The sequence below is a fragment of the Pezoporus flaviventris genome, unplaced genomic scaffold, assembly GCF_033815535.1.
Source record: "Pezoporus flaviventris isolate CSIRO_AGI_PZ_B2104156 unplaced genomic scaffold, CSIRO_AGI_Pfla_v1 ptg000029l, whole genome shotgun sequence".
Taxonomy (NCBI): Eukaryota; Metazoa; Chordata; class Aves; order Psittaciformes; family Psittacidae; genus Pezoporus; species Pezoporus flaviventris.
The window spans coordinates 5,070,552-5,085,805 of NW_026892577.1; the positions used below are offsets into that span (position 1 = coordinate 5,070,552).

The window sequence follows — 15,254 nt, forward strand, 5'->3', positions numbered from 1 at the left end:
GGGGAATGTTTTTGTCAGGTACAGGCCAAATTCTGCTCAGTGCATCTGGATGAATCTGAAAAGCTTCACCAAAGTCATCAGTTGCCCGAGTTGTCAGCCTGTCTTTTATACTACAGTCCTGAGGAAGCACGGCTGTTGGAGCTGTTATCAAAAGATGGAAAAGATGTGTCAGTTGTCCATGTGGCTGAGGGAGAGGCATTGGAGGAGTAGACTGCTGGAGGAGAGTGTGCTCAGGAGAAACAGAACCCAGGAAATGCTTAATGGTATAGCTTTTGAGAATGCTAAAACTGGAAGCTGTGGGCTTCCTTATCAGGGAAGCGGGATCGCTGGTGGATCAGGGGCCTTTTGCAAGAAATCCCATATTGACCTTACTGATTTTCCTCTGAGAAGGCACAGTTAAGTCAGGATAACATTTAGAGCAGGTTGAGAGTGTGGCACTTCCTTCCTGGAGAAGGGAGCGTTTTGCAAAAAGCCAGAATCAAGGCATACAAATGGTGGCTTTGGTGGCTCTCAGTTGATGGAGGTCGTGCAATGGTTAAGCTGTGGAAGCCTGTGGCAGGCTTATCATCAAAACTGTTTGTGCCAGGCTGTTTGCTGGAAGCAAGGACATTAAACGGGCTGTTTTCTTGGGTATTCCTTAATAAAGCACCTTCTCCCCTTTCCCTTTCTGCTGTCTAGCAGACTGTTTCCTTCTTTGGTTGATGAACACGAGGTATCAGTCAGTATTGAAGGGATTGCATAAAAACCTTGTGTTGATACTTGTGAGCCATGACCTCATCTGTGAAGAATGAAAGGAAGATAAAAATATGAAAGCCAGCTTTTCAAATGAGAATAGCAAATCTGAAATCATGGCTGCACTGTTCAGTATCTTACACATAATTCTTCAACATTATCAAGGTATGAGTAAAAGCAAAACAAACTGGTTTAACTCCTTCCCTCTGTGGAGTGATCTCAGTATGGTTCTTGTGCCTCTTGCTGAATGCACAGGGTATTTTTAACCAGAAAATAACAGCAATATAAGCATGTTTGGCTATAGTGTACTTGTGATTCTTCCATCCACACTGTGTTCAAGGGAGACTGTTTAATTTGTACAGTGCAAAAAGCTTATTTAAAGAAGAAAGGTTATTTTGTTTTCCTTTAAAATAAGCACCTCTAAATAACAATAAGTACCAGGGTTTTGTTTCTAGAATTGCTATCTATTCCCCTGTCACCTCCACTTTAGGATATCAGAGTCGATTCTGAAGTATACAGCAAGGTGAAGTTTAGTCTTCAGGCTTAAAACAATGAGATTAAAAGCAAAAATGATCCTGGGGTAAAGAGGTTTCATTTACACTGCTCTTTGTATCTCTTCACTCAGGAATAAATTACATTTGACTCCTAAATCTCCAGTGTGATTTACTGCAGTCTGTATCTTTAAATTTATTTCTGTGTGCATGTTGTAGTCTAACATTGCAGCTTTCCATGGCTGAATGATGAGAGGAAAGGCTTCTATTCAGCCACGGGTGAGATGAGATAGAGCAGTGCTAATCTCTAGCACATGTGAAAAATGGAGGTAATGAACTTGGAGAACAGAAAGTCCAGATACCGATGGGCAGCTTCTGTGTCAGCAGCTGCTGGAGCAAAGAATGAATGATAATCACTGCAAGCCTTTTAAGGGGGTCTGAGGGTCACAGGAAGGGGTTAACAGTGTCCATGGGGCTGTATCCATAGGCTGTCCTCTGCACATCAGATCACATCTTTGTGAATGAGGGTCAGATGAGCCCCTTTGAGGGGGCTGACCCCTAACTGTTTACAAAATACTGCTTGAGAAAGAGCATGGCCAGGTTGAGTTACAACCTGACAGCTCCAGTGTGGCAGGGATGTGACAGGATGGATTATGTGTTGGTGGGGTTCAGCCCAGCTCCCCGATTAAGCCTCAAATGCTATTAATAGTAACACACTGAGTCATAGAAGCAGGAATGCCAGACTGCCTGGGCTGTGCTGCTCTTACCCGTTAGACTGCTAACAATAGAAAGCCAGCCTAGATCTGTTAGAATAGAATAACTATTTTTCTCCCATGCATGTGCCTGAATGTCTGTCTCTCTTTTTATTTATTAAAGGCTGTTGCTGCATAAGAGCGAGCTTTTGGGTGAGGCACACTGGTTTGTTTCATTTCTTGCTGTTGTTCTGGTGGCATTTATACAAAACATTTAGAGTTTATTTACTGCAAATATTTTTACCGCTGGGTGCACGCTCTGATTTTTTTCCAGCAGGTATCAGCCATCTGCTGCTCTGTCTGGCTGATGCCTACATTGATTCTTTACATTACTTTTTCTCTCCCTACATGGAATAGCATAGAGAAGGAACTCCCTTGTGGAGGTGTGAGTTGTAGTCCAAATCCAGCCCTCGATAAATAGGGGTTCCTCTGACTCTGGACTGAACATAGCTATTTGTTTGAGATGTAGCATAAGCAGAATTGCACCTCCATCATGTAGCCTAAAGCACATTGTGCACTGAGTTGTGGTCAAGTTGAAGCTATAGCTCAATGCATCTGCCCATAATTCAGCCCAGCATATCTTTATATTTAGCCCAGCTCTCTACTACTGAGGTCACCTCTGTCTTTGGCAAGTCAACTCGTTTCCCTTTGTCATTTTCTCCACCTCTAAACAACAATACTGAAATTTACTGCCCAAGCCAAAGTATGATGGCATAGGCTTGTATTGCTGAAGCCACTGGTAGCTAGTTAAAATGAGGGATGAAGTCATTTATGAAGGAGGCATGGCATATAGTAATAGTTCTATATAGCTATATAGTAGCATATAGATAGAGGTACCCCCAAATCTTGATGCTGGCACTATGTATGTATTAAAAATAATACACGTTAAGGTTTTTAAATGGCCATTCAGGGTTTTGATTCAGGGTGTTTCCAAGCTTTTCTTCATAACTGTGACTAAAAGTACACGTACAAAAGGAAAGCTTTATTTCCCACCTGACTTTGACCTGTATCTTTTAATAGAAAACAGAAATATTCTGAATCTTGCTATTAGACGGTGAGACTTCGCAATATTGTAAAGGGTTGCTTTGTTTGGGTTTTAACATCAGCTTACTGACGGTCCTTTCTCAGGTAGAGTTCAGTGCCCGGAAACCCATAAATTGGAAGGTCAGTTTGATGTGCAGATTCAACACTCCTGCTTTTTGTTGGGTGTGAAAGTCATGTGTAAGTGCTGCTGTTTCAGTATGCTACTCTCTCCTCACTCCCTGAGTATTTATGGCTAGCATCTCGAAAGGAGGAATATAAGAGGAGTTGTTGTTTACAATTTGGTATTTGTTTGCAATCGGTTTATGATTATTTGGTATTTCAAATACCAAGCTGAAAGCAAGATTCTCATCTGGTGCTCCCTGCCTATGCTTCTAAATCCAGGTGCTCACTGAGCAATGACACTGCTCATTTTTATCATTAATTTGATTATTTCAAGATAGCGAACAGAGTTGGCATTCCCAGCTTGCACAGATTGTATGTTACTCTCTTCCGTACTATGGTCAGAAGGCATTGTGAGACTGTTTATTAGTGTGTTTTGTGGTCAAGTAGTTGGTATTTGCTTACAGCCAAAACCAGGAGCGGCTAAACAGCGCTCACCATAGAAAAGCTGCTGCTGCACTCTGCTCAGCACTTGTCTGTGTTCATTTTGTATTTCCCCTCTTGATCCTGGCTGAGTTTAAGTAAATAAAATAATGGGAAGCTCATAAATACTCCTGCAGCTTTCAGTGTGTGTTGGGAGAGCTCGCCTGTTCTCTCTCACTTCTTCTCCCTTGCAGTCTTTTGCCCGTCATTCAGGAGCAAATTGCACTGCCAGCTCGGCTCTGCGAGGGCAGGGGAATGCAAGGTGGTGTCAGTGGCTGGAAATGAGGGACGGTGGAATTCAGCATTTGTTCCACAGCAGCAGCTGTAGCTGGTTGTTTCAGCACAAGGGGCAGAGTCCACAGGCAGGGTATGAGCTGCCATTAGCCATAGGAAAAGACCACAGTGGAGAAAGATAAGAGACGCGAGAAGAGACAGTGACGAGCAGTCAGACCTGATCAGCTCTTGTGGGAAATCTGACCGAGGGAGATCATTATACGGAATAAGCTGCCTTTTTCTTTTCGAATCCACCTCAGCCAGACACTGCTGGAAAAGAGATTGTGTTGAAATTACTGCAGCTAATTCTTGCTGCTTCCCCGACAAAGAAAATTCGTTTGCCATGGTGAAAGAAAAAGGTAATTGTGTTTATTGATTGATAGACTGGAGCTGTAACAACCTCAGGTGCCAGCCTCACCTGAGGTTTAAACCCTCAAATTAAAAATGAAGCATGCTTTGACTGACAGTTGCTGTTTTCTATAAAGGGGATGTGTCAAAACCTGCAGTGGATTGCACTGATTATCTGTTTTAATATCACCCTCTGTTGTGTTTTAATAAGGGGAGAAGCTGGAACACACCTGATTAAGCATGTTTGCACAGCTGGGTTCCTTCGCTGTGTACATATATTTTCTTTTAATGTGATTTAACCCAAGTTTGCTGTTGACTGTTTTTTGCCTGTATTTGCTACAGTTCAAAGAGCTTTGGCCACCAAAGCAGTTACCTTAATATTTTAATGTTAAACATTAATATATTCAGCAAGTCTGGACTTGAAAGGGTCATTTTTTTACCTTTTAATGAAAAAATGGGTTATGTGAGATTTTGTATACTGTTTGGATATTGCAGCAGTAAATTAGGTATCAGTTTCTGTTACCTATAAATAACATTGAAAGCCTCCTACAGGAGTACTTACTAGTTGAAGCATGTAGAAATGGTTGTGTGGTCTTTCCTTGTGGTAATAGTAGTCTGTATCTTCTATTGCATTCTGAAGATGTGAAATACATTGTGAATTGTATTTCATTAGTGGATTGGATGTGGGTTTGGAGCATTATGTTATCATTACTAGTAGATTCAGCCTTAGTCTCTGTTTTGCGAAGAACAGGATCTGTCCTCTTTACTTTTGAGGACTCTGTAAAAGGTAATGTGGGATAAATTCAAATTAGCAAAGAAAGAGCCAAGAAGTAGTTAAGTTGAATGAGAGTGAGCAGTTCTTGAACTCTGAACACCCACATTAAGATTTTTTTAATGCTTTAAATGAAATAAATGGAATGAATTTAGCTTTGTAGATGTTTAGGTTGAAGATAGAAGGACAAATATCTCTATAGCCTGCCGTAGTGTGTCAGACATACCAAGAGAGTTAAAGTCATAACTTGTACAATCTCCTGATAATTTTGGTTGAGGAAGAGCAGTGGTCCAGCATAAATAGTATTGGCAACTTAGAAGGTTTGAGATCCATTACTTCAAAGTTACAGGATCATTTTTATAATGGCAGTGGTGAACTGTTGACCTGCTAACAGTATCAGTAAGCCACAGGGGGGGATTTCAGTAGCAGCTTCACCCCAAATCCTTGAAAGTGCAAGGTTCTCTGCATCATTTTAATCAACTATGCCACTTGTCTGTTCAGAAAAGTGAGGGTGTTATTGTAATTGTTGCTTGTTTTCTAAGATGCATTTTAAAATCAGGCTGCTGATTTTTCTTGAAGCGCGCATAAAATATGTGTAGCCTTTTAGCTGTGGGTTTGTTCAGTTTTGATCCTTTGGCATGTTTCTGCTCCTCACCCTCCTGATGCTCAGTTCATTGGGCTCCCTGAGCTACATGGGGCTGTACTTAAGAGTGCCCTGAAAACACAATTCTAGTGTCTTACACTATGAAAGATATCATATACCTGTAAGAAAATTAAAATGAGCCTGTCATTTGTATAAAAAACAAGAGGGAAAACTCGACAGTAACTGGTTGAAAATGTGCTAAAGGCTTGTGTTTAAATTGCTTCCTTTCCTCCTCCCCAAGTTTAATGCGTTATTTATAATGGCTATTAATATTGATATTGGATATAATTTTTTCTGTTCACACAGATAATGACTGAAATAACTGTCTTTGATTTTGATGTACAACTACTGCTGTTTCATATCTCATGGCTGCAGAATGAGAAGAGATAGTATCTGTTTAGCGTTTTGCCTTTCTACCTTATTACTTTGAAATGATTTCTCCAACAAAGTTGTTTGGTTTTCATCTGTTTTCTTCCCTGCTCCTTTTTTTTTTTTGCCTCTTTTCCCTTTATTCCCCCCCCCCCCCCCCCCCCCCCTTACTTTACACAGGTCAGGAGTTATTTACTACTAAGAAGCTGCTACTAATACCATTCTCTAGAGTGATGCTCTTGCAAAATGCAGGCCAGTACAGTACAGCTGGTACCCTGCCTTCCAGCCACTGCTTGAGCTGCTGTTTGAGCAAGCTGAAAATGCATTCAGGCCATGTCATTTCATAAACATGTTAACCAGGCACTGGAGGGGCTGGTTTCAATGAGAAAAATGCAGTTCCAATCCAGTGAATTGCAAACGGGTTAGTAACAGATTTCAGCAAATTAGCATGGTTCATTATGCTCATATTGTGGGATGATTTCAGTGTCTGCCTGGTTAGTTCATACACAAAAAAAAATCCTGAGGCCAGGGTGTTTTCTGCTGACACCAAATGGCGCTTCCTAAATTATGTCTGACTGATACCGTACTTCCCTGGCTCTGGCTGTGTACTTATCTATTTCCCATTATGAGCCCTTATTATCTAGTTACTCAGCTGAATTGTTACTGTGCTGCATCCAAGAGCAACTTTCGCTCTTTATACCCTTTAATGGAAATAAAGCTTGCATGCACATATGCATGTCTTGTTATTATTTCTCTTCTGCAATTTAAAACCCATATTGAATAATCTGCATTCTTAGTGCTTCGATGTGTAAATTGTGAGCTTCCCAGCCATGTTGCTGGGTGATACAAGTGTTGTAGCTTCATTTTTGTCTCCACTAGTTCACATAAACTGAGGATTAAGCCTTGATTTCTTGACCAGCTGATAAGAAGACTGTCATAGACCTGCCAAGTCTGCAAGAGCATATTGGGAGTCAGCTTTGTACCTGATGAGGTTTTGGACTGGACCATACACAGGCAAACCTATGATAGTGGATTAGCATCTATTCATGCCAAACTTCTCCATGCTTGGAAGGACAAGAAGAGAAAAGAGGAAGGGTTGATGATCCTTTGGATTAAAGAAGTGGATATAGAGGCTTTATGATTTCTGTTCTTCACATACTGATTCTGTTGAAGGGTAGATGCTGGCACCTACTGGGTGCCAAGTTGCAGTAAGCTACATTGTGATTCCATGTTCTAACAACTGTCCCCGTCTTATGGTCTAGTTCAGTCTTGCAGAGAGATTTAGTTCTGTGGTTTTGTTTCTTCATACTTTTGGTAAAGCATGAGGCTAATACCCCTGAAGGTTATAACCAAGAGGACTGTTCTTATGCTTGCAGTAGCTCCAGTCATGTCTTACTTTCCAGTTGCATAACCCAAAAGCTTTTTGGTTTGTTGTAAATGGAACTGCTTTAGAGCAGTTCAGCTCCTTGAAGAGCATGCAACATGTTACCTGTGTGTTAACTTAAAGGTGTTCTCTATCCCAAACACTGTCTCTCCAGTGCTCTGTGTATTTGCAGTCTTAATATTTATTCCCATCATGAATCAAGAAAATGTTGAATAATGGGATTTGGGTCCTGACACTGTCTCAGTGTCACGGCTGCTAATGAAACATGGTCTTGATCTGAACTTCTGACTTTGGAACCTTCAACCCCAGGTGACCTGGGAAAATCTCCAAGTTAGTTGGTTTTGGAGCACATGACAGGATTATGCAATACACCTCGGCAGGGGGAGGATGGGGAGTTTCACTTTATTTTTGCTTCAGTTTACTTAGTATTAAATTCAGTTCTACTTGACAGTTTGCTTTTGGGTCTGCACATTTGGGGTTTGGTTTTGCTTTAGTCTATGTGCTACCTTCCACAAGCTGCAGAGAAATCATTTAGTAAATACATGTAGTAGTAGATGTTAACAAATACTCTTGTAGTTAAAGTACTAAGCTGTGGAACAGCTCTGTGTTCGAGGCTCTTAAGGTGACCTTGGGGAAGTAATTTGATCTCTCCTTGTGTTAATCTGTAAAATGAGGATAAGAACATTCCTCTTGTCTGCCTCAATTATTTGGATTCGAAGTCTTTGGAGCAGAGAGTTTTCTTTTACTTTGGCTCACAGCTATGGCAAGGAAGTCTCAGTCTTGGGATTTAACTACTTGTGCTTGAGCAACAAACCGGATCCAGCGGTATGTGAATGTCTTATAAGTGTCTTGCTGCTTATTCTGTACTTTCTCTTTCTAAATTTACTTTTAATATTAAGTTTCAAATTGCAGTTCTGCTGTACAGCATTGATACTGAGAGAAACAGAAATAACCCAGGAGGTGCCAAATCAGGCATGTTTGCATTGGTGATTTTAGTTCTTTTTAAATAGCATTTAGTTCACGTGAGGGAACGAATGCTCATATCCACAGTCAGGCAAGCAGTGTGCAATCCTGCCATGCCTGGCTCCCCCTGTTTCAGTAGTGAAATTCCATGCATTTCTTGCACCCCAGCTGCATATAGAAACCAGCTCTCTGAAGATGCAATGGCAGTTATTTTGTAGTGAGAAATGGGAGAACTTGTGCTGTTGATCTCACTGAAGGGGAGGGTGAAGTGGTTTTAGCCATTACGTTTGAGACTACAGAGTTCATGGTTTCAGGTAGTGGTAGAGGCAGTTAAGCTGTTTCACCATCCGAAATAGCAAGTGGTGTGGGCCAAACCCCAGTTTTGAGTAGGGGAGATCCAATCAATTTAATTTATTGGCAGCTAATAAACTTTTAATTACTGATTCTGGTGTTGATAATAAAAGCAAGCAAAGACCCACTTGGGGAAACACACCTCAGCTCCTCTCTGGACACTTCTTCCCCTTTCTGGTCCCCGGTCCCCATGCCACACATTGCACTCAGTACCCTTGGTGCAGTAAGGGCAGTGCAGGAGGCTGGGCTCAGTGCATCATTATTCCTTTCATTTTGTTGCTCTGTTTTTTTCCTATGTTATTGCACCACGGGTTCCTCTGCTGGCCACAGTCCTTTTAGATTTGTCCCTCCTCTTGAGCCTCCTCTCTGTCCCTGCTTGGGGCAGCTTGCTTTCCTTAGCAGTTCTCCTGCCCTGGCATCGTTTTTGTTTCTCTTATCTGTGCTTCGGTGTCTCTCTTGCCCTAGCGTTGTCTCCTCTGTGTTTCAGTATCCTTGGTGCTCTGGCATTTCTCTTGTCTCCTGCTGAGGGTCTCTCCTTTCAATGTCCTTTCCTGCTTGTTTTTACGTATATGTTTTTGCATACGTATATGTTTGTGCTCCCCTGTTTTAGTTTTGATGTGCAGGTCCATTTTATCCACTGCTGAGCTGATTGGAACCATTTGTGACCAGCACAATGTGGTCCATGACTGCCTCCAACCCACGTCACTACTGCAACACCCTTGCTTCCAAAGCCTTGCTGGTTATGTTGAATAACAAATGAGTAGAGAGCAAATTATATGGTTGGTTTTCATGGACAAGAATTCAAAAGGCAAGGCTTTTAAAGATAGAATCTTGGCATAGTGAAATCGTGCATGTTTAAAATACATTAAACTTGGGCAAAGGAATGTTTTTCCAGAGGGAGGGTGGGATGCTTGGTAGGAAAGAACTTGCAAGTTAGGATGATAATTTGGCCTGATGCTGTAGGAGAATCAATTCCTTTTGTGGAAAAATTAATGCATACCAGGGGAAAAGTCCAAGTTGCGCTAATCAAAATGTGCTATGCCCTATGGATGGGAGAAGCCAGAGAACAGGATTTTGTTGTTTCTGGGAGCAATCTATAACTAATTTAAAAAGGATTATTTATAACAAGAGTTGGTTTTCCACCTAGAGAACAGTCGGTATCCCCAAAAGGATGATTAATCCTTTCCTTCACTGAGCCTGGATAGCTTTCAGGCTCACAAGAGATCTGGCTGAGGAGAACACTTAGGCATTGTCTTAAGCCTGTTCTCTTCAGCAAAGTATCTTGTTGAGTCTAATTGAATCACTGGGATTTAAAGCTAAATAAGTGCTTCAGTCATTGCTCAAAGCCTGACTCCATTTTTGGAGGCTTTGTGATGTTCTTGCAGTAGTGTCAGGTATTTGATTAATGGCAGTCATTTTCAGCTGTATGTTAGCTGTGAGAAGAGATATGTAAGAGACATGTTGTGTATGAGACGAGAGAAATAATACTGTCTTTTATATAGGTTTATCATAATGTGCTATATACGAGGGATGCTAGATGCCTGTATAGCCCAACTGTGCATGTTATATAGAATCATAGAATAGTTTGGGTTGGAAAGGACCTCAAGATATGTTGTTATATTCCATATAGACAGGGCAAAAAATAGAGAAAAGCTGAGAAAACACCTCTAAGCTGCAAAGTAAGGAGTAACTGTTAAAATAAGGGTCAAGTCAAGTAACACCAGCTGTTCAGAAGTGCAATGCTGTTGCATTTGTGCTGAACGAGAGTCTAATGGGCAAGGTTCTGTAAACAGTGTCAGTGGGATAGCTCCCTAATTCCCAGTGCTGTGTGCACCAGTCTGAAACCACAGATGTTAGTATAATCTACATGGCAGTATTGTGGAACTCCATATTAGTTCAGGATCTGCTACAGAAGTGGGATCTTAATATGACACCAACTTAAAGAAGTGATCCAAATATAAACACAACCTTGCAGAGCAGTTAGGGTTATCTTTTATTGCTGCTGGCACAAACAAGGGTCAATAAATGGCTTCTTTGTTCAAAGAAGCAGTTTCATTTGTATTTTACTTTTTTCTCCAAAGGCACCTCAAAAAGGGATTTGATGTATTTGAGATTGTCTGCTTGCTATACAGTGCTTGAAGTGCTAGCCCAAGAATGGGCTATGTTCAGGAGTACTGTATTGGACCATCACAGAGGAAGCACTGACCATTTACCATATAGTGGTAAAAGTTGATAGCCTTCCAGAGCACACCCATTATTTATTGTTGAAATAATACACCTCAAGGAATTGACTTTTACACTGCAAATGTTTGTGAGGTGTAGGTGTCCTATCACTTGTTACTTGGGAAAAGAGACCAGCTGCCTCTTCTCCCCATCCTTCTTTCAGGTAGTTGTGGAGAGAATCAGTTGTGCTTCTTTCTGGACCTAAACCAGAACAGACATGGGCCATATTGTCCATCATTGCATGTCTTTCTCCCATAATCCACCTTTCTTTCCTGCTCTACTCTATATGCTAAGCTCTAACTTACATCCCACCAGCACCCCAATAAAAGGGGTGTGAGTTAACACAGGAGAGAGCTGCTGGTGCCTTATCCTGTTAGTATGAATGCACTGGCCAGGTAATGTTCTCTCATGTGTGTTTGTACCACGTATTACCATGATTAGGGCACTGGCTTTTACAGTGCCAAAAGAGATAATGTCCTGAAGTGTCCTGATTGCTACTGTGGTCCTGTTTGCATCCACAGTTTTCAGTGGCAGATGAATTGGAAGGGAAAATAACAATAATAACAATACCCTTCTGGAAAATATCAGAAAACACTTAAAAATGGCTATAAGTTTAAGGATTTTCTTATGCCTTTTTTTAAAATAGCTACTGTCATTATATGTAGACAGCAAAAATATAAGACAAATTGGCAAAATGTAGGCACAATACAGATACATTTACAGGAAGAGAGAGTTTTAAAATGAGTCTTCAGATGTGATTTGAGTGGCAGTAGTATGAGCAAGCTACAGTCTAGGATTTTGCCTTAGGCTTTTTCATGCATGTGTAGGCATGCAGCTCACTAGTATCTCTTTATGGCACTCTCTCCTTCTGGGATATCCTGGAATTCCTGAAGATCTCTGTTTGATACCTGTGGGTAGTGGTTGCAGTGGTTTCTTTATCTGTGTCAGCTAGGGGGGTTGATTTCAGTCTCAGTTCCTGTTTGGTCACCTTAGGTGATAGGATTTTTACAGATTTAAGATTCAGGACCTGAGTCTGCAGATAAGCAAAATGACACTGCATTTTTTCACCCCTTTCTTTTAATAGGTATTTCAGCCTCCTCAAGGCTCCACTGTGCTGGGCTTTCATGAAAGAGAAATTCCTCAGAGAGCGTGTGGGCTATAGACAAGCTTTACAAACCAGGGGTTGCAGACCTGTAAGAGACACAAAGGATGGGAGAAAATTACTTCTTCTCTCTTTCTGAAGAGAGCATGAAGAAGTGATAAGCCAGATTTGGTTCTTGAACTTGGTTATGTGATGTGTCCCTAGCACCTTTCATCTCAGAACAGCTCTTTTCACAGCTTGCGGTCCTGTGCACTGTGCCTACCTGCCTCCTCTGCCCTGTCCCAAGCAGGAGGCTGCCCAGCTGGAGTTGCTTGACAGCATCAGAGGCTGAGGAAATCTTAACACTTAGACCTTCAGGTTTGAACTTCGCATCCTGTAAATGAATTTAAGAATTGATGGCCTGAAATCATTCTTGAAAACAAAGAGTGAGGACTAGCAAAAAACTATGCAATAGTTTCACAACGTTAAATCTTTGCTTTATTTGTCCTTCTTAATAGTTCAGTCTTCAGCCTAGCCAGCACAGCAGCTAGTGGCAAGTTAGCCATTCAGAGCATGCTGACTGTATTAGGCCACTCTTAAAATATAAAGGACATGTCTGTGAAATCCTGAGAGTCCCCTTGCCTGTGCTGCTACAGGCGCAGCATGTTCTCAGTGCTATGCAAAAGAGCCCAGAGATTGCAGAGCTATAACTCATAGAAGTTGTATATGCTAGCATAAAGCTTGAAGTTACACCTGCTCCAACATGGATAGACTTGAGCATAACTCCAGGTTTATTTGTGAAGGTAGGCATACGAATGTGGAAATGAAAAAATTCGTCTTTAGAAGACCAGTAGCCCATATCCTCCTCTTGTTTAAATGTAGAGGAAGCTGCTTTTTACTTCAGCTTAGAGCAGAACCCAGCACAGCGTATTCTGCTGACCTCTGTGTTGCAGCATACGCGCAGCAAGGCGCTTCCCAGAAGCTTCTTTCAGCCTTCCAATAAAAAGCTGAAGTATTTTCTGGCTTGCAGCAGAGCCATGGAGCCTTGCCAGCAAGAATCTGCAGCTAAGGCTCACTTAGCGTGGGTCTTTGGTTTCCTAACAGCTCTGTGTTCAGGGAGAGAACCATCAATAAAGGAGGCTGCAGTGTTTATTTCCATCACTTTCTTTAATTCACCAACCGTTATTCTTCAGGTAGTTGCTGTGATTTCCATTTCAGAAGGGGTTGCTATGAGTACTGAGGTCCTTTTTCTGGCTGATGCAGCAAAACCTGTAATTGCTATTAAACCTTTGGACAATGATCTGCTCTACATAAAACACCACTGGCACAACAGCTTTAAACTTTGTGCAGGGAATGAATTCCTTCCTTTTGCTCAGAGTGCCTTTGGTTTCTCACATGAACGTTGGGTCGTTACTGCTCTTCTCTGGCTCTTTTTAATTGTTTCTTTGCAGATCTGGGATTATTTTGAGATGCTTTGATAAAATGCAGTAAGAAGTACTCTTGAGCTGGTAGAGCTGCTTTTGAATTTACCTCAAAATAGTGCAGTTGTAACATGTAATGAAGCCAGCATTGCATGATTCACAAGGGAACATAAGGGGTGGCAAAAATCATGGTGATATGTCTATGGAGTGATGGTAGCACAGAGCAATACCCCAGTGACAAAGACTGTTTCCTTATAGAAGGTGCTATTGATTTATATATTTCTTTTCTTTCTTCACCCCAATCATTAAACAATGTAATTCAGACTTCCCAGTTGTTCCAGTCAGCGTATGTGTTACTCTGGGAAACTTGGATGTGTAATGAGACATTGATTTGTCTCATTGGAAGTCTAAATGAGCTTAAAGCATTAATTAGTCATTGATTATTCATTTAAGCTGGCCTTATAAGCAGGAGTGGAAGTGTCAGTGTAGCTTAAAGTTCTGTGTACATCTCTGACCAGAGATTTTGTTCATTAATGAAGAAAAAGCATATGTCTGTAGGCAGTGCCCAGCAGCATTGGAAGTTAAAGCTGCTATAAAGCAACTTGGAACTTTGGAAAAGTTTTACTGATGACCTCTTGTAATCAGTCTCTGTAAGATTGTAAAGCCTCACTATGACAGCTTAGGCTTCTATAGGTACTGGAACTTTCATACTTAAACCTGAAATGTGCTGAAGGACTAAAAATAAGACTAAACATTCAAAGAAAATGTTGCATCTGTTTGATCCGTGTGCCTGCTTCCAGCATGCCTTTGTTCAAGTGCAGACACTGCACTTGTTTAACTAGAGCCCATTTAAGAAACGCAGTTCAGTCGGTAGCCTAGGTACATTTAATGGGATGATACTTGTTTGAAATTAGATCCGTTGTGTTAGCAGGCATTTGCACCTTGAGCTAGACTGATAGATACGTTATATTTAATGTTATGCAAAAGGATCCATGCGCTTTGTTATGGTCCTTGGGGCTACACTGATAAAATCACAGCTAGACATCATCTGTATGTAGGCAAGTATTGATTCGCATCAGTATAATGGAACTGGGAAATACTTGACTTATTTTTATATTATACTACCCATGCTGTAAGGTTGTACTTACTGATATGAAGACGGTACTGAACCAAGAATCTGTTGCTCTGGTAGCATCTCTCCCTCAGAAAGTTGATGGTTTATGTTCTTTTTAATTTCTTTAATTTGGAAGATAGTTGTGGTGTTAATATATTTGGATTTGAAACCTCACTAAAGGTAGTGCAGCTCCTCAAAGCTGGTGTTTGTCCACTTGCACACTTCCCAGTGAATACTGCTTCCAGAAATATGGATGATGTGGCATGTGTGACCATCAGGACCAACTTACTGTTGTAGTTGCTTTTGAGACTCTTTCTATCCCAATGCCTGGGACACTTGTAGCTGTATTTATCCTCACGCAGGGTGAGTCTGACAGCACTGTTACACCTGCTTTGCAATCAGGAGTACACAAGACACAAAGAAACTAAAACATTCAGATAACTTAATTTTAAGCTGATGGGTTACAGGCCCAGAGACTTTAGCTGAACTTAGCTGTCTGACTTTAGAGTTAAGGGCATGCCAGCCAAAGAGCTCATATATCTGTTGTGGAGCAGGGGTTGGAATCTGGGTTATCCAGATCCAAAATTTATGTCCTGTCACTAGTTGCACTGCCTGGAATCTGTTATTGTCTTAGTCATGATTTAGAGTGGCCTTATTGCACTTGCTGCTAGTGCATGATGCCTGAGAAAGTGTTCTCTAGCACGCAGCTGA

At 41.2% G+C, this 15,254-nt stretch overlaps 1 protein-coding gene across 11 annotated transcripts in view; it reads left to right on the top strand.

Annotated features, from left to right (window-relative positions):
- The window catches only part of ABLIM1 (actin binding LIM protein 1), a 191,962-nt gene that overhangs the window by 72,010 nt on the left and 104,698 nt on the right, over positions 1–15,254 (top strand). The window contains exon 1 of one of the 11 annotated variants that reach the window (XM_061458689.1): positions 3,924–4,233. The exons of 1 other annotated variant lie outside the window; for it this stretch is intronic. In XM_061458689.1, the coding sequence (XP_061314673.1) occupies positions 4,218–4,233 (16 nt within the window). In that variant the 5' untranslated portion in view covers positions 3,924–4,217. Of the gene's footprint in view, positions 1–3,923; positions 4,234–7,928; positions 8,220–15,254 lie in introns of those variants that run through there. 9 more of the 11 variants (XM_061458687.1, XM_061458685.1, XM_061458686.1 and 6 more) reach the window with 9 other exon arrangements.